Source organism: Stomoxys calcitrans, chromosome 1, assembly GCF_963082655.1.
Source record: "Stomoxys calcitrans chromosome 1, idStoCalc2.1, whole genome shotgun sequence".
NCBI classification, from domain to species: Eukaryota; Metazoa; Arthropoda; class Insecta; order Diptera; family Muscidae; genus Stomoxys; species Stomoxys calcitrans.
Genome location: NC_081552.1, coordinates 73621390 through 73639846, shown reverse-complemented (window position 1 = coordinate 73639846; position 18457 = coordinate 73621390). Strand labels below are relative to the sequence as shown.

Here is an 18457-nt window from a genome sequence, read left to right as displayed (position 1 = left end):
AAGGAATAACAGACGGCCACAAATTGTGAGCTCTGGATGCTCCAAGATGATCAAACCTAATCTAGATTTGAAGACTTCTACCACTTTGCTGACTGTGACAAAAACAGAAGTCTCACTTATCGTGTCCGTCATGACAGATCACTGGCTGATTGGAAAACATACTGATGGACTAAAGCTTGCTAGTAACGATTTTTGCAGAAGCAGTGAGTACCTTGAGAAAGAGGAAACTGCAGAGCTCAATAAAGAGAAGCATCTCATAGACAAATTTTCGAATTTTTTGACCAAAGACTAAGCTTGAAAAGGAACTTCGAGGTAAGGCTGAAATGGGGTCCCAATGCGGTCTACTTTTGTCGTAACTCAATAGAATGAAGTTAGGGTCTTAGACCAGGGAAGGTACACTGTATGTTTGGTTGGGCGATTCTCAAACTGGGAGCCCTCCTCTGGATGATCAAGAATGTACATTATACCGCGGAAGAGCCTTTTTCATGGGCAAGGAGGAGTGCCGCGAGAGATGCGATGAATGCCGTACTCGATCATTGGCCCGTGCTCCTGAATGTTGGGTGTATGGCAACGAAGACTGCACTTAGACTAGGGACTCAAAGACCTAGGGCTTCAAAAACTTTGGCCACTCTTCTATTCTGTTGGGAGATGGAAATTCGACGTGTTGGGATGCTATATATGGCACGACGGGGTGTCTCTCCTTGTTGACCAGTTGGACGCAGATTTCCCAGAAAAGAATCTACGGGCTGGAGGCAAGCCACCCTTCCCGGGACATTCTAGGTTCACTGATGGGTACAAATTGGAAGAGGGTATTTGTCTTCATTGAGTCTCCTCGCATCAGGAAATTAGGAAATCGCAAAGGCTTTTGGACAGTGTAGCGTCTTTCAATTGGTGGTTTTCGTGCTTCTGAAGGCACTGAAGTCGATGGCGATGCCGAGGTGGCGTCCGATCTGACTGGCAGTCACGTTATAAGTGCAATCAAATCGGAAAATTTTTAGAGGGAGCCTCTTGAGGAACCCGCAAGGAAGGATTACCTCGATCTTTCAAAAATCTGTCTGGGTTGTAAAATAAAAATTTCAAATTTGGTTTGCGCTCGAAAAAAACTGCAAAAATTCCTCAAAAGGTCTACAATATCTCTTCAAGTTTCGGAGATACATATTCGACTTAAAATTTTTTTGAATTTTGGCTATAGCCGCAGCGCAGAGGCTAGTATGTCTGCCTGAACACCTGGGTTCAAATCCTGGCCAGAACATCAGTAACAAGTAAAAACTTATTAGGTTCCTCCTTGCCGAACTTTGGATACCCCCCACCATGGATATATTCATCATGCTATTTTAATAAAACTCCACTACCATATCCATAGTTATATCCAACTATGGGCTGGTCTGCATCATATTTGCATCAGGTTCAGCAAAATCGGGCTATAAATCCGCTTTTATATGGGTTTAAGACCCTAAATTGGAAGTAAGGTCTATATGGCAGCTATATCTTAATATGGACCGATCTGAAATATATTCGTGTCGGATGATGGAAGGCCTAAAGCAACTCATTGCTAAAAATTTCAGCACAATTGCATAATAAATGCAGCATTTATCAGCTTAAGACCCTAAATCGCCAGATCGGTTTATAAGGCAGCTTTTTCTAAAGATAGTCTGGACCATATTCGGGTCGGATGACGGGAGGCCCAAAATAACTAACTATTCTAAAATCCAAGGAAATCGGATAGTAAATGCGCTTTTTAAAGGCTTAAGACGCTTAATCGACCTGCGTATTGAAGAAATTCGGATCTGTACAAAATTTTAGCTTGGTATCACAATTTTGAAGGCTTTAGCGTGATTACAACTAACGGACGGCCCTCCTAATGCTGGCGACATTTTTGAGGTACTATGCCATATAAAAATTTTTCCTCAAAGATGTCGCATTGCGGCACGACGTTTGGACTCAGCTATAAAATGGAGGTCCCTTAACTTTGAACTTGAAACTTAAGTCGGAAAGCACTCATTGATATGTGAGAAGCTTGCCTCTGTTCCTTAATGGAATGGACATGGGAAACTTTGCAGTTATACGAATGAATTTGTGGTTTGATTTTCATTCTGGTTCATGGTAAGAATTGCTGAAAACTTTACAAATCAACTGCTCATTTGCAAGTGCCAGATTTATTTGTAGTTTAAGCATCGAGCCACCTGAGGACGAGGCGGTTGAGGAGATGCAACGCAGATGCAAACTGTGCTGGCTCACGAAATGTTGGGTTGGCTAAGAATAGATCGCTGATACGATTGAATTGTGCTTTCTACGTTAACTGCGACTATGAGACGAGGGCTTTTACTCTGGATTTAGGATGTCAAAGGCCCTATGACCGAGAATTTCACGGGCCAGGACATCGCTTATCCTGGCGTTGAGGAAGCATGACTTGGGACTGCTAATATGCACTGACTGTTTATTGCAATGTCATGTACTCCTCTTGTCATTTTGGAGTTCTGGTTCGGATGGTTGGGCCGTACTTTCAGCAGTAGGAGTTTCCTCCCGGTGTGTCTGGTTCCCTAGTTTTTTTGTCTTGCGAGTTGCTTTCCGATTTTTATACCCACAACCAAAGGATGGGGGTAAATTTATTTTGTCATTCCGTTTCCAACACTCCAAAATATTGATATGAGACCCTATAAAGTATATATGTTCTTGATCGTCGCGATATTCTGGGTCGATCTAGGATTGCAAATGAGCCATATCGATTCAGATTTTCATCCGATTTGGCTGAAGTTTGCCATAAAGAATTTAGTTCTTAATTTCAATTTCCGTGCCAAGTATGATCCGAATCTGTTTATGAACTGGTATAGCCCCTTTATAAACCGATCCCCTGTTTTGACTTCTTGAGGCCTTAGACACCTCAATTATCATTTGATTTGGCTGGAATTTGGCACAAAGGTCTGGTTTTTTGACTTTCAACACCTGTGCCAAGTACGATCCTAATCGGCCTATAAACTGATATAGCCCCCTATAAAACGATTCTCGGATGTGGCTTCTTGTACCCCTAGAAGTCAAAATTTTCGCTTGATTTGGCTGAAACTTCGTAAAAATACTTATGTTGTGACTTCTAATTTTCGTGATAAGTATGATCCCAACCGGTCCATAAACTGATAAAGGCCCCATATGAACCGATCCCCAGATTTGTCTTCTTGAACCCCTGTAAGCCTCAATCAATACCCGATTTGATTGATCACAAAATAAGTAAAAGGGCATTAGGTTCGAGTTCGTGTTGAACTTTGGATACCCACCACCTCGGGTATAAACGCAAATGGGCGCATAAATAATGCATTAATTAAGCACCCATAGCAGCTATATCGAAATATGGTCGGATTGGACCAAATTCGGCAATTCTAATTTGCTTCAATATTGGATTTTTTTACAGCTATAGCCAAATATAGACCGATCAGAACCGTATAGGACACGGATGTCCGAAAGCCTTACATAAGTCACTGTGTCACTGATAATAAATTCGCCTTTTATGGGCCAAGACCTTAAATCGAGAGATCGGTCTATATGGCAGCTATATTCGAATTTGGACTGATCTGGGGCATATTGAAAAAAGATGTAGAAGGGCCTAACACAACTCGCTGTCCCAAATTTCGGCGAAATCGGAAAAAAATGCGCTTTTTATGGGCTCATGACCTTAAATTGAGGGATCGGTCTATATGGCAGCTATATCCAAATATGCACCGATCTGGGCCTAACACTTTAACTGGGCAGATCCGTCTACATGGGGGCTATATCAAGATATATACACATATTGCCATCTTCTAACTTAACCTGCCTATGGACAAAAAAAGAATCTGTGCAAGTTTCAGCTCAATATCTCTATTTTTAAGGACTGTAGCGTGATAGCAACAGACAGACGGACGAACTTGGCTAGATTGTCTCAGAATTTTGATGAAGCTCCAGAATAATATACCATATGGGGTCGGAATGACAAAATGAATATACCCATCGGTGGTGGGTGGTAAAATAATTCAAATACAAACTGGCTTAATAAGGGTAAATTTTTAGCGTAATTTAGTGGGTCCCAATATTTGGCCCGGCCGAATTTAGCAAGTTTTTACTCGTTTGTATTAGAATGGACTTCGCATATATAACATAGAATCATTAATGGAGATCGGTGGCGTATTGTCGAGGGTAGGCTTGCATGGCAACAATGACAATTTAGTTTCCTCGAAATTTGTGTACGAGCCGATTGAAGCCGTGAAGTTGAATGAATCGGAAACAGAATTCGTCACTGTGGATTTCAGACCAGTTCCAACTCCCAAGTTGGGCTCACTGAAAACCCGCCATCATGTTAGGCCCCGGATTACTCTTACCCTTGTTTTAGCGCAATTTCTGTGGAGTCAGCTGGTCACATTCGTGAAAGTGGGTCTACTACGGACTCATCGATACGCTTATACCGTATGCGGTCCTTGGCACTCCCTTAAGTACTCAAACCATTACCAGACATCGAGACTGCACGCTATGCTCGGGTAAGTACGAACCGACCAAGACTGTCATAGTCAGAGGTTCCGTTATAAATATAGAGGAAATCATCATCTTTGCTGCAAGATGATCGGAAAATGTGGGGAAGTGGCTTTTTAGCTGGGTATCGTCCCGTCCCCTCAACGTCCTGTCCGTATGATATTTCTCTTTCTTGTCCGATAGGTAGATTCGAAACTCCTTCGTCCGTTCAATCAAAATCTATTTGGCAACCAACTGGTAATCCCATTGCAATCGGTGCCGACATTTTCACAAAGTCTTGTGGAACGAGTGCATAGTGCCGGTTCATCTTACCTGGTTCGAGCGGTGCTCGATCCTTGCTCAATACAGAGTCAATGGTGGATCATATCTGCTGGTTCTAATGGCGAATACCATGTCGAAGATCTAAAAAACACATTTTGTTACACCACGAAATTTGCTTAACTTCACTCTTTGACAACTCAAAGAGTGGAGATTTATTGCTTGCTTGATTTTTTAAACGCCATAAAATGTACACGTAAATCAACTTGGAAACACCCACCTTACAAAATGAATTTAAATCAAAAAAATATCAAAAACACATAAAACACGTAAAAAGGCATTAAGTTCGGCCGAGCCGAACTTTGGATTCCCACCACCTTGGGTATGTATGTAAGCCCCCTTTCGTCACAATCCGATGATTGATAACTTATGCACCCAAATTCGACACGGGCAGTGAGTGGTCTTATAAACATAAGTCGCTGTTTAATTCTGTACTTCAAAATTCAATAAAATCGGGGAATAAATAAAGCTTTTATGAGCTTCAGACCCTTAACCGGCATATCGGTCTATATGACAGCTATATCTAAATACAGTTCTATTTTTACCATATTTGGGTCGGATTGGGTCGGCGACACACCAAAAATTACTCACTGTTTCAAATTTCAGTGAAATTGGATAAAAAATAATGCTTTTATGGGCTGCAGAACCTTTATCGGGAGATTGGTCTATATGGCAGCTATATTCAAATATAGTCCGATCCAAACCATATTTGGAATGGGTGTCGGGAGACATCAACTACCCACTGTTTTAAATTTCAGCGGGTAAATTAATCGGGTAATAAATAGGGTTTTTATGGGCTTCAGACCCTTTATCGGGAGATCGGTCTATATGGCAGTTTTATCTAAATATAGTCCGCTCTGAACCATGTTTAAGTTCGAAGTAGAGAGGCATGAAGCTACTCACTGCTTCAAATTTCAGCGAAATCGGTGAAAAAATAAAGCTTTTATGGGCTTCAGACCATTTATCGGGAGATCGGAATATATGGCAGCTATATCTATATCTCGTCCGATCTGAACTCTACCTAAGTCAGATGTCGGGAGGCTTAAAATAGCCAACTGATTCAAATTTCAGCGCAATTGGGCAATAAATAAAGCTTTCATGGGCTTCAGACCCTTCATCAGCAGATCGGTCTATAAGGCAGCTATATCTAAATATAGTCCGATCTGAACTATATTTGTGTCAGATGTAGGGAGGCCTAAAACTACTCACTGTTTAAAATTTCAGCAAAATCGGATGAAAAGTGAAGTTTTTTTGGGCACTAGACCCTTTATCGGAAAATCGGTCTATATAGCAGCTATATCCAAATATGGTCCGATTTGGCCCGTTCACGAACTTAACCAGCGTGCATCAAAAAGATGCATCTGTGCCAAATTTAAGCTCAATATCTCAATTTTTGAAGGCTGTAGAGTGATTAAAACAGACAGACGGATAGACGGGCAGATAAATAAATTTGCCTTAAAAGTGAAGCAACGAATAATAAAATAAATATAACAAGTAAAAGCGTGCTAAGTTCGACCGGGCCGAATCTTATATACCTCCACCATGGATCGCATTTGTCTACTATTAGAGCGATATCAAGATATGGTCCGATTCGAACCGCAGTTAAATTATATGTTGGAGACCTGTGTAAAATGTCAGCCAATTCGAATAAGAATTGCGCCCTTTGGGGGCTCAAGAAGTCAAGATCCCAGATCGATTTATATGGGGGCTGTATCAGGCTATAGACCGATTCAGACCATAATAAATACGTATGTTTATGGTCCTGAGAGGATCCGTCGTACTAAATTTCAGGCAACTCGGATAATAATTGCGACCTCTAGAGGCTCAAGAAGTCAAGATCCCAGATCGGTTTATATGGCAGCTATATCAGGTTATGAACCGATTTGAACCTTTTTTGGCAAAGTTATTGAAAGTCATAATAAAATACGTCATGCAAAATTTCAGCCAAATTGGATAGAAATTTCGCCCTCTAGAAGCTCAAGAAGTCAAGTCCCCAGATCGGTTTATATGACAGCTATATCAGGTTATGGACCGATTCGAACCATACTTGGCACAGTTGTTGGATATCGGATAAGAATTGTGCAGATAAGAATTGCGCCCTGTAGAGGCTCAAGAAGTCAAGACCCAAGATCGGTTTATATGGCAGCTATATCAAAACATCGACTGATATGGCTCATTTACAATCCCAAACGACCTACTCTAATAAGAAGCATTTGTGCAGAATTTCAAGCGGCTAGCTTTACTCCTTCGAAAGTTAGCGTGCTTTCGACAGACAGACGGACGGACATGGCTAGATCGGCATAAAATGTCACGACGATCAAGAATATATATACTTTATGGGGTTTTGGACGAATATTTCGAGTAGTTACAAACAGAATGACAAAATCAGTATACCCCCATCCTATGGTGGAGGGTATAAAAAATGAAGGCAGACCGATACAAATTTTGTTTAGACACCCATTTTTATACCCACCACCGAAGGATGGGGGTATATTCATTTTGTCATTCCGTTTGTAACACATCGAAATATCCATTTCCGACCCTATAAAGTATATATATTCTTGATCAGCGTAAAAATCTAAGACGATCTAGACATGTCCGTTCGTCTGTCTGTTGAAATCACGCAACAGTCTTCAAAAATGCAGATATTGAGCTGAAATTTTGCACAGATTCTTTTTTTTTGTCCATTAGCAGGTTAAGTTCGAAGATGGGCTATATCGGACTATATCTTGATATAGCCCCCAAATAGACCGATCCGACGATTTAGGGTCTTAGACCCATAAAAGCCACATTAATTATCCGATTTCGCTGAAATTTGGGACAGTTAGTTGTGTTAGGCCCTTCGACATCCTTCGTCAATTTGCCTCAGATCGATATAGATTTGGATATAGCTGCCATATAGACCGATCCGCCGATTTAGGGTCTTAGGCCCATAAAAGCCACATTTATTATCCGATTTCGCTGAAATTTGGGACAGTTAGTTGTGTTAGGCTTTCCGACATCCATGTTGTATATGGTTCAGATCGGTTTATTTTTAGATATAGCTACTAAAAAGACCAATATTTTGTTATACACAATTGAACAATGATTTGTACTTGTAAGTATTTAGTCCAAATCGGATCATATTTCGATATTAGTGCTATGGGACATAAGGTATGCAATTTTCACCGGATTTTGATGAATGGTGGTTTACATATATACCCGAGGTGGTGGGTATCCAAGGTTCGGCCCGGCCGAACTTTACGTCTTTTTATTTGTTTTGGAATATCTTAATAAACCGTTAATGCCAGTTATCCAAATGGTGGTCAATTGTTTCAGTTCTCTTGGTGTATTATTTACCTTTTTCTATTCAAGATGTATTTTCTTAAGTATCAATATTTTAAAGATAAGCCATTATGGACCGTCTTTGTTTCATTTGCTATTGAAGCTTTAAGACATTTGGTGGCTTTGCACAATTAAATCATTTGAAATCCATTGGTATTGTTTAAAAGTCCCATTTCACATGTCTATTTAAAGTGTTATTAATTTTAATAACATACTTTATTGGTTAACGAGGGTAGCTATGAGAGTTGTTAGACCAAACCAAAAAAGAAATAAGTGTAACGTTGATGAAATCGGAAATAAGCAAGGAAAAGCGTGCTAAGTTCGGCTGGGGCGAATCTTGGATCTAGGAGCCACCATGGATTCTGCTAAAAATTTACACACAAAAAAATTTTGTTGAAGGGCATAATTTAATTCTACATACCAAACTTCTGTCAAACACACAAAAAATAAAGCCTCTAGGGACCGAACAGGGATGATCGAGAGACCGGTTTACACGGGAGCTATATCAGGTTATAGACTGATATTTGCCGTATTTGGCACAGTTGTTGGAAGTCGTAACAGAACATCGCATGCAAAATTTCAACCAAATCGGACCAAATTGGGAGATTGGTTTATATGGGAGCTATATCAGGTTATAGACCGATTTAAGCCATACTTGGCACAGTTGTTGAATTTCAGCCAATTCAACCAAATCGAACAAAAATTGCTGCTTGTAAGGGTTAAAGAAGTCAAATCGTGGGATCGGTTTGTAATTGAATTGTACGATTTGAAACGTACTTGGCACAGTTTTTGAAAGTCATAAAGGAACACAACATGCTAAAGTTCAGCCAAATCAGGCAAAAATTGCGACATCCAGAGGCTCAAGAAGTCAAATTTGGAGATTGGTTTATATGGGAGCTATATCTAAATCTGAACCGATACGGCCCATTTGCAACCCACTAACCTAAATCAAGTGGCTACCTTTACGCGTTCGACCGCTGTCGTGATTTCGACAGACGGACGGACGGATGGACGAACGGACGATTATTGAAACCTTTTTTATTAGTAAAAAATATTCTGCGTCAATCCAATGTCTTATTTTTCTCCAAAACTTCTTACCTCGTATCCCCGTGTCTATGGTGACCACTTTGTTTATCTCTTAGTCCAATCTATTGTCTCTTCGTGATTGAGGTCTGTTATTTTTTTTTTTTCTTAAAGTTTTTTTGTTTTTGCCCATCTCCATGTAGTTTTCAAAATTTATGAGGAGGTGTTGCCTCTTAAGCGTTTGTCTCAAAACAATGGAGTCTAAGTGAATACTGGCAAACACAAATGCCATACCACCTAAACCTAAAAGTAGTAAAATTTGCATAAATGCGTAGTTTTCATAAATTATTTTCGTACATACGAAATCAAATTGAGTCAACCTCTTAGCTGGGAACTGTAACTCTCTTCTAGTAACTAACAAATTTAGTATTCTCCATGTATGTTTCGAGTATGTTGTAGTTCTTGGCTAGTTGGAGTTACTTCTTGTTAAAGGCCAAATGAAAAATGTTTGTTTTGGTTTGCGGCGTTCTATGCGATATTATGACAGCTGTCACAGTTTGAAATGTAATTAGCATTTGGCCATAAATTTACGCCTACGTAGACTAGAAAATAACCAGCGCACCTATCTATTGTGGGGTGTGTTAGACAAATTATAGAAAATAATGGAAATTGAAAAAAAAAAAAAAAAAAATTAAATTAAAAAAATTAAATTTGAAGATTCGAGAGGAAAATTAAGAATTTTAGAATACGATATCGATACCTTTCTTAGCGTGCGCTTTTTAATTCAGTAGCTGGAATATGCAGAATAAGATCATGACAAGTTGCCAATGTTTAATTTTATACATCGAAATATGCATCTCTGACTTTTGGTATTCATATTAATCTGGCAGTCTGCCATCAGACTTAGTTAGACATTTTTGTCCATTGTAATGCCACAGGAACAGAAAAAGGAAGGAGCCTTTTAGTTCTGCAGATTTAAAAAGCCCAAAAACTTGCGAGTGTTCACATCCGCTAAATCAGATCGATTCTCAAAGAAATGGGAACCTAAAGTGGAACTCCTTCTGGCTGCTAGTTCTGGACAGAGCAGATGTTCTATAGTCTCTTCTTCCTCAATGTCCTCATATCTTCTTCAAAAGTCGTTACTTGCAATCTGTTTTCAGTCTGTCAGCATGTTTTTCGAGCAGACAGTGACTTGTCAAGACGGACAAAATGACTAAAATGTCTGTTCTAGCCATTGAAAGAACTGTGCAGCCATCTCGTTGAGAGATCTGTGACAGTCGAGCGCGGTTTTTGAATTCAGAAATACGTTGTCCACGGTTTAATGGCTGCTTGGGAGTCTGAGAAGATATTTATGCTAATTGTTGTTATGACATTTAATCTTAGCCATTCCATCACTTCTTTAAATGCAAGGATCTCCGCTTGATACACACTACACAGTGGTCGATAAAACTTCCTGATATGATCAGTCCCAATTAGTAAGAGTCATCTGGTCGTGTAGTTGGGAACCATCCTTATAGAAGTCTAAATAACTTTTATAACTAGGGATATTATACTTCCAATCAGTACTATCAGAAACAGTGACATATTGATCTGAAACGATTAACTAATGTTCGATGTTCCATCTTTTCACCTGTCTGCTTATTGTAGTCAAACTTTTTTTCTTCAGAAATAAGGTTTTCGAGACACAAGTAAGACAAAGACGGCCCAATGTCACTTTCAAAAGCGTAGTGAGAAGACCCACAGATAGGCTCGCCAGATAGTCGTGATTATTTAGACTTTCTGTGGCTGTCCCAATACGACAATTGGAGAAAAATATCGGAAAATCCCCACTTTTGAAGCGTACGTACAATAATAGAGAATCTCGACTAACACCGATTAATTTTATTGAGTTTTTCGTCTGCTAGACAATACCAAGTCGGGGCGATGAGGCCCTCTTCTAAGAGTACACTGAAAACTATTCCTGATATCCGACCCATAGACACATAGATTATGTATGTGGCAGGCACTGCAGCTATGAGACTTAAAGAGATCGAAGAATGGATAGAAGAAAGTAGTACAATCACAGGATTATAGATTTAAATTTCCAAAAATCTTCTAGAACTTTTAAAGGGTAGAGATAAGTATACGAAACTCAACATAGTAAATGTTGAGGAGTTTTCCAATAAGTATGCAAAATTTGGGGATCCATGGGGCTTGTAAATTATTCATCTCGAGCACGTCAAATTTTGAATTGCTTGCAAAAAAGTTATTTATGGGCCGATCAGTGATTGCCAGAGGCTGATCCATGGGGCCTGTAAATTGGTCACCTCGAGCACATCATAGTTTGAATTGCTTGCCAAACATTTATTTAAGGGCCGATCGGTGATTGATTTTCTTTTAAAAAGCTCGAGCTCGTAAAACTCTACAAAATATCTCTAACGGTTTATGAGTTATTGGATTTACAATCACTTATATTTGAAAATTTTGCACTATTTGTGAACCGGCTGGAACAAAGACTTGTGCTATGACTTTCAACATCCATGCCAAGTATGATCCGAATCGGTCAATAAGCAGATATTGCCCCCATATAAACCGATGCCCGGATTTGAATTCTTGAGCCCTTAAAAGTCTCAATTTTTATTCGTTTTGGCTGAAATTTGGAACTAAGACTTGTGTTATAATTTCCAACATCCATGCCAATTATAATTCGAATCGGTATCGAAACGGGTAAAGCCCCTCATGTAAACCGGTCCCCGGATTTGACTTCTTCAGCCCCTAGAAGCCTAAATTTTCAACCGATTTGGACGATATTTGGCCCAAAATCCTATCTTATGACTAAATAACTTTTATACCAAGTTTTATTCGAATCGGTTAATAGAGTAAGATAGGCCCCCCTAAGTACCAATGTCCCGATATGACCAAAATAACTGAATATCCTCAGTTAATTAGGATAAATTTTTAGCGGAATCCATGGTATTGGGTACCCAAGATTCGCCCCGTCCGAATTTAGCACGCTTTTACTTGTTATGATTTGCAGCGTTGTTCGTTCGTGTACTTTACCATAATGAAAATGTTGAGTTTACTGAATAAATTCACAGAGACAGTTTGATGATTAGTGTAAGAGTGCGTTCACAAATTAAATTCAAAGTTTTCAAGTCCCTTTATCTTAATTAATCGAACAAAAAATGCGGCTTTTATGCGCTTAAAACCTCCAATCGAGGGATTGGTCTCTATATCAGATGCATCTTAATATGGTTAGGATGAACGTGAGGGCAAATAACTTGACCTTAAGAGCCGCCATCGGAAATCTTCGATGCCTGTCAGGGTGGAAGAATTCGAGTTAAGGGCTTGGACGACGAACGAACATATAGCACTAATTATTATTAGTTCTACATGGTCTTCCTTCCATAATAATTTCGTCAGGCCTTTCTGCAGTATTTTCTTTAGTCGTTTTGTCGCACTGTCAGTCCCATCTCCCTTCATTTCATCTCCCATCATTTCCTCTATTCTTCCCTTTGTTCATTCCTCCTTTTGAATGTTTGTCGTTTTTCACTCAATTTAGTCTGCTCGCCTATCCATCCTTTCCGCTTATGTTAGCGTCCTTCTCTCAGTTTGCATATTTCTTTTATATAATCACCGTGCTTTCGTTCGTCCTTTCTGTTATCGTGACTTCAATCCTTTCCTTAATCCGTCCAAGCGTTTTTTGTCTTTAATCCTTACTTTTCTTGTTCTTCTATTTATCATTCTTTCTAGCTGTCTCCACGTATTTCCATCCACCCTCCTCTTTGTCCGTTCTTCCTGGCATCCTTGTGTCCTTTCTAGTGACCATCCGGCCATCTATTGTACTTTCCATACAATTTTCAGAACTTTTGTATGATTTCGGGTCAAAGAAGATCGATTAGAAAAATAATTATTTTATCTTAAAGTTTCTGTTTCTTTAACAAGTGTATTATCTTCCCCTTTTCTTGAATTGAAATTTTAACCTTCAATGACACACAGATAAAAATAATTCTGAAAAACAACAACTTTGGTCGAAAAAACAACTACGAAAGTTGTTAATTTTCCTGCAACAATTTATTTTGAATCTCAACGACACAAAGTACATATTTGTAGACACTTTGAAAGTCACTCTTTGCAAGCCAACATACAACAACAACAACAATATATCCATAAGCAAGCCAAAAAATCATCTTACCAGCCAACGCATGTGCTTTGCTTCGGGTGGTAGTGTTTATGTTTTCATTGTTCGGCTCGCGCTGCTTTGTCTCCTTCGTTTTACTGCTGCTGCTCTCGGGTTTCCTTTGTCACTCAAACAAATTTTAATGATTTTGGTGCCGCAGAGTATTGAACTCATGATCTCATTTTTGGTAGTCTTGCACGCAATAAGTGCAGCTGTACAGTAATAAGCGCCCCCAATTAATTAAATTAAAAAAAGTTAAAACCACTCTAAGAAATTCTTTTCTGAATATGAAATTCAAAATTTGTTATGCCGAAATTTTTAAGATAATTTTAATGAAAAAAAAAAAAAATAAATGAAATTCTTTTTTTTGTCGACCGGGGGACTCGGACCTGTGTTTGCAAGTCATGAATGGCTGGGAGTTTTATGCTCTACGTAGTAGTACGCCTATTTTTACAACAACCGCAACTAAAGAATTTGTTGAAAGTCAGCAAAATGTCAATACTTTTGTCTGCCTGTCGAGTCTCTTATAGAGACTTCCTTATGTACTTCAACAAATAATGTCTTCGATTCAATGCCAAAATTCGTTGACAATTTAAAGTTTCGCATTCAAATTTGGTAGTTGAATTTGTTTTTTTTTTTTTTTTTTTTTCTATACATTTTGGAGTTATTTAAAACACTTAAGGCCTTATTCACAAAACTTAATGTAGATTTGAAATAGGTCTATTTGACAGATTTCCCTTATATAACTGTCAAATAAACCTACTTTAAGGCTGCATTAAGTTGTGTGAACCAGGCCGTTTACCATTTTTAAATAATAATTTCCTGAAAACGAGTAAACAATTTTTCACGCAAGGAAGTTCTTCTTTTAAGAGTTAGGTTATTGGGCATCTTTAAATTTAGTTTAATAAATCTTTAAAATAAGGAAAAGGCAATTTAAAGTTCATGGAACTTTATTTCGACATAGCACCCCTCGATTTTAGGAACCTTATACCTTGATTTAATTTTTGTTTGTTTCAACCAACAATGCAAAGCAGTGCAGTGTTAAATTCTGGATGTCATGATCAGGTGGAAAGACATTAACAGGAAACCGATTGCACATGCGAACAGTTCGGGCAAAAAAGAAGACCCTCTATAGTGCATGGTCCGGTCAGCTGGCCAATCAATAACAAACAGGTGTGAGTTTCGAGAAAGTCTAGAATAAGAAGGCTAATATCTGTGAAGCACACACCATGAAAGAATCGATAGAACAGCGCAACACAACCCACATTACGACGATGCTTAAGGGAAACAATGGAGTTGGATAGCCTACCGTCGCCAATCAACACCAGGTCTCTTCAACCTTACAAGACGCTGGGAAGACTCCCGCACGGTAAGCAAGGTTTAAAAGATTGCGTAGTAGACGAGCGAGCGTCGAGGAACACTTACTTAGAGTAAGTGCCGATATGCCATTCGTGCCCGGAGATTTGTTGACGTCGAGATTAGAGAGATTCTGATCTAGGCCCATAGGACGAATCTACAGCCTATTTATTTTTTGCGAACCTTTCTAAGCATCTGCTGATTAAATGTCGTTGCCAGGGTTTATTCAAACACAACCTGCAGCACACCAATTGATAAAATCTAATCGTTTCCATCTTTGTGTGTTTCTATATTTCTTACAGGTCCTTACATTTCTCATTGACTCATCCCGTTTTCGGTATCCTGAAAGAGCTATTGTCTTCCTGGCTGTTTGCTATCTGGTGGTGGGATGTGCCTATGTGGCAGGTTTAGGATTTGGTGATTCAGTGGCATGCAGAGAACCATTTCCACCGCCAGTGAGACTAGGCGGATTAAAAATGATGTCCACTATAACACAGGTAATATAATACATTTTCATACTATTTTTCAAATATTCTTCAAGGATATGAAAGAGAATATGAAAAATTGTTTATTTTTTGTAAATCTCTACTTGCCATTAATATGAATTTGGTTATTTGTTGGTTTTCATTCACAGGGCCATCGCCAGTCCACAGCCTGTGCCATTTTGTTCATGGCCTTGTATTTTTGTTACATGGCCGCCTTTGCCTGGTGGTCATGTTTGGCATTTGCCTGGTTTTTGGCAGCCGGTCTTAAATGGGGTCATGAAGCCATTGAAAATAAATCACATCTCTTCCATTTGGTGGCGTGGGCCATACCGGCTCTGCAAACCATATCAGTATTGGCACTGGCCAAAGTTGAAGGTAATTTGTTAGATTTAATATAAAAAAAGAAATAGAAAAAAAATTGAAAATTAAATTGAAAACTCATTTAGCAAATAGCAAAGTCACAGAAGAAAAATGACACTTTAAAATCTCTATGTGCCACCCGTATGTATGTTTCTTGGCGACCATTTAAATTTAACGCTGTTTTTGCTTGGCCGCCCAGCCTTTGTTCGGCAGTACACCGAACGTGCTTAGAATCTTTAAACTTCTCACGTTGCCATGTTAGTCATGAGCCATGGCTGGCCAAAAATGTCCACAGGCTTTGTCACAGTTAATTGTGAAAACCAGCAACAGCCACACCGGGATGACGCCAGGCCGTAGTGAATCATCAGCGTCATCTAGGTCATTATCATTGTTGGCAATAAAAATTTCGAGGATTTTCTCAGAAAATTTTCTAATAAAAGCATCCTATACCAGAGTATATATTTTTTCCCTTCGTCCGTCCGTCGTTGTGTCCAAAAAACGCATACTTATGGTTAGTATTTTAATACAATAGAGCAAATCGGTCCATGATTGTCTATAGCTGACATATAAATCGATCTCCAAATCGGACGATAACCTGATAAGACTCCCGTATCAGATTCAACTTTTTAATGGCCCACCCAAGCATGCTCCGCTGTGCCTTCTACAATACACAGTGTAAAAATGTATTAGTATTTATAATCTGAACTTCTACGTCTGATGGTTGTATCTTGACTTTAAAAATATTTTACATTGTTGCCATCAGGGATCCGGAGCGGGCACCTTTATTCCGCTCCGCTCCGGCAAACATTTTTTCGCTCCTTTACATTTAAAGTGACTATGAATTTTTCACACCTTAGTATTAATTTTGTTATAACGTTTGTAACATCAAGCAATGTTCAATTCCGATTAAATGTATTTTTGATCGCCGTCTATATCGGGCATGATCTTATAAAGCCGCCATATGAACCGATATCTCGAATTGACTTCATGGGATTCTAGAGGGTGCAATCCGAATTGGCTGAGTTTTTGCAAACCGGTTTCTTTCACGACCTTCAAACTTCTTATCAAGCATAGTCTCAATCGGTCCAGAACCGTATAAAGCTCTCATATACACCGATTTCCCGATTGTTCTTTTTGATCCCCAATAGGTCATAATTCTTATACGATTTGTATGAAACTTTGCACCGGTCTGGTCTGAACCGGTCTACAACCTGATAAAACTTCAACATCCCGATTTTACTTCCAAAGCCTCTATAGGATGCAATTCTTACTTAATTTGAAATGCGCTTGTTATGGAATTGTGACCGTAAACTGGCAGATCGGTCTACATGACAGCTAATTCTTAATAAGGCCTGATCTGGACTATATTCAGTTTGGATAACCGGAGGCTCAATATATTTCACCGTTCCAAATTTCAGCGAAAACGGGCAATAAATGCGCCGATTATGCCGTAAAGCCCTACACGGACGATCTGTGTCTACGGCAGATATATCAAACTAAAGGCGTATGTGGATCATATCCGATCCGTGTATCGAGACACCTAGTGCAAGTAATTTTTTCAAGTATCAGACAATTTGGGTTGTTAATGCGTCTGTAATGACTTTAGATTCTGCACCTGGAAACCGGTTTCTATGACAGTAATACCTAAATATAGTCCGATCGCGACGACCATATTGGACATGGATGTCAAGGGCTCTAACAGAACTTACTGCTCCGAATTTCAATGAAATCGGGTAATATAAAAGGCATTTTTAAGGCTTGAGAACCAAAATCGACATATCCGTCTATTCGGAAGCTATATCCAAATTAAGTCCGATTTGGACCCTATTCATATTGGATTTCGGGAGACCTAACATAACATACTGTTTAATTTTGGCGAAATCGGGTTATAATTGCGCATTGTATGACCTTAAGGTCTTATGGAGGCAGATCGGTCTATATACGACTATACCAAAATATAGTCCACTCGGGACAATATTTGGAAAGTATGTCGAGGGGCTCCGCTCGCTCCGATCCGGGTTCAAAAATGTCGCTCCCGCTTCGGCAAAATTGGAACTTCTCCCCTCCGAATCCCTGGTTGGCATACCCGACTTGCCAATAGCATTCGCTTCAATACAGTTCATATTTCAAAAAGTTAAAATTGTGAACCCACACAGGCACTTAGTCCAAAATGTTTTTTTTGTTTTTTTCATTTTAATGAATTATTTTTAGGATTCGATTCCTTAATTTATGCCACATATTGTTATTATCGGGTTACATGTCCGTTTGGTGGGAACTGAAGGAGGGTCGAGCGCTAGAAACTTGACTTTATACAGCCATTTCAGTTGCTTACCACACTTATTGCTTAGTGTGTTTACATGTGAACGGAACCAATTTTCACCCTACTACCAAATACCCTTCATCTATGGTATATCATATTACCATTGTTGGGCTACATGTCCATTTAGGTATAAGGTTGACTCTCAGCAACTTGTTAAATGTTTGAATGTTACGTTAGTACTCTACTCCCAAAACTATTTCATTTAGACCCAGATTTTGTTAACTCGGCAACATGTCCTTCGGCAGGTTTAGCGGCCATTGAGATTGTTGGCCCAAAAAATGTATGTCATATTCCTACTCTATTCTCAAATACTTAGAATTTTAGCCCCATATTGTAATAGTGAAGCAAAGTTTCCGTTGCTACCTTTTGAAGTAGAATTCTCTGAAACTTGAACCCATATTTCAATGTAAGGATCGTACTCTACTTGCAAACCCCTATTTGTCATGATAGGTCTTCTTTTCTTTAATTTGCTATGACAAAACATTTGTTCCACTAGCCGAACGTAGTATAGCGTACCAAGTGCCTCGATCTTCTGCGCTCATTCTAAAATCTCTGGCACCAAGTTTCAATGTGTCTCCCACCACTTGATCTTTCCATCGGGCTTTTGGTCATCCCGGT

General features: G+C 39.2%; 1 protein-coding gene across 2 annotated transcripts in view; it reads left to right on the top strand.

Moving 5' to 3' along the window:
- LOC106089530 (frizzled) overlaps positions 1 to 18457 on the top strand; it is a 396830-nt gene that overhangs the window by 150256 nt on the left and 228117 nt on the right. For both annotated transcript variants that reach the window (XM_059370225.1, XM_059370232.1), the window contains exons 3-4: positions 14977 to 15171; positions 15309 to 15534. In XM_059370225.1, the coding sequence (XP_059226208.1) occupies positions 14977 to 15171; positions 15309 to 15534 (421 nt within the window). The remainder of the gene's footprint in view (positions 1 to 14976; positions 15172 to 15308; positions 15535 to 18457) is intronic.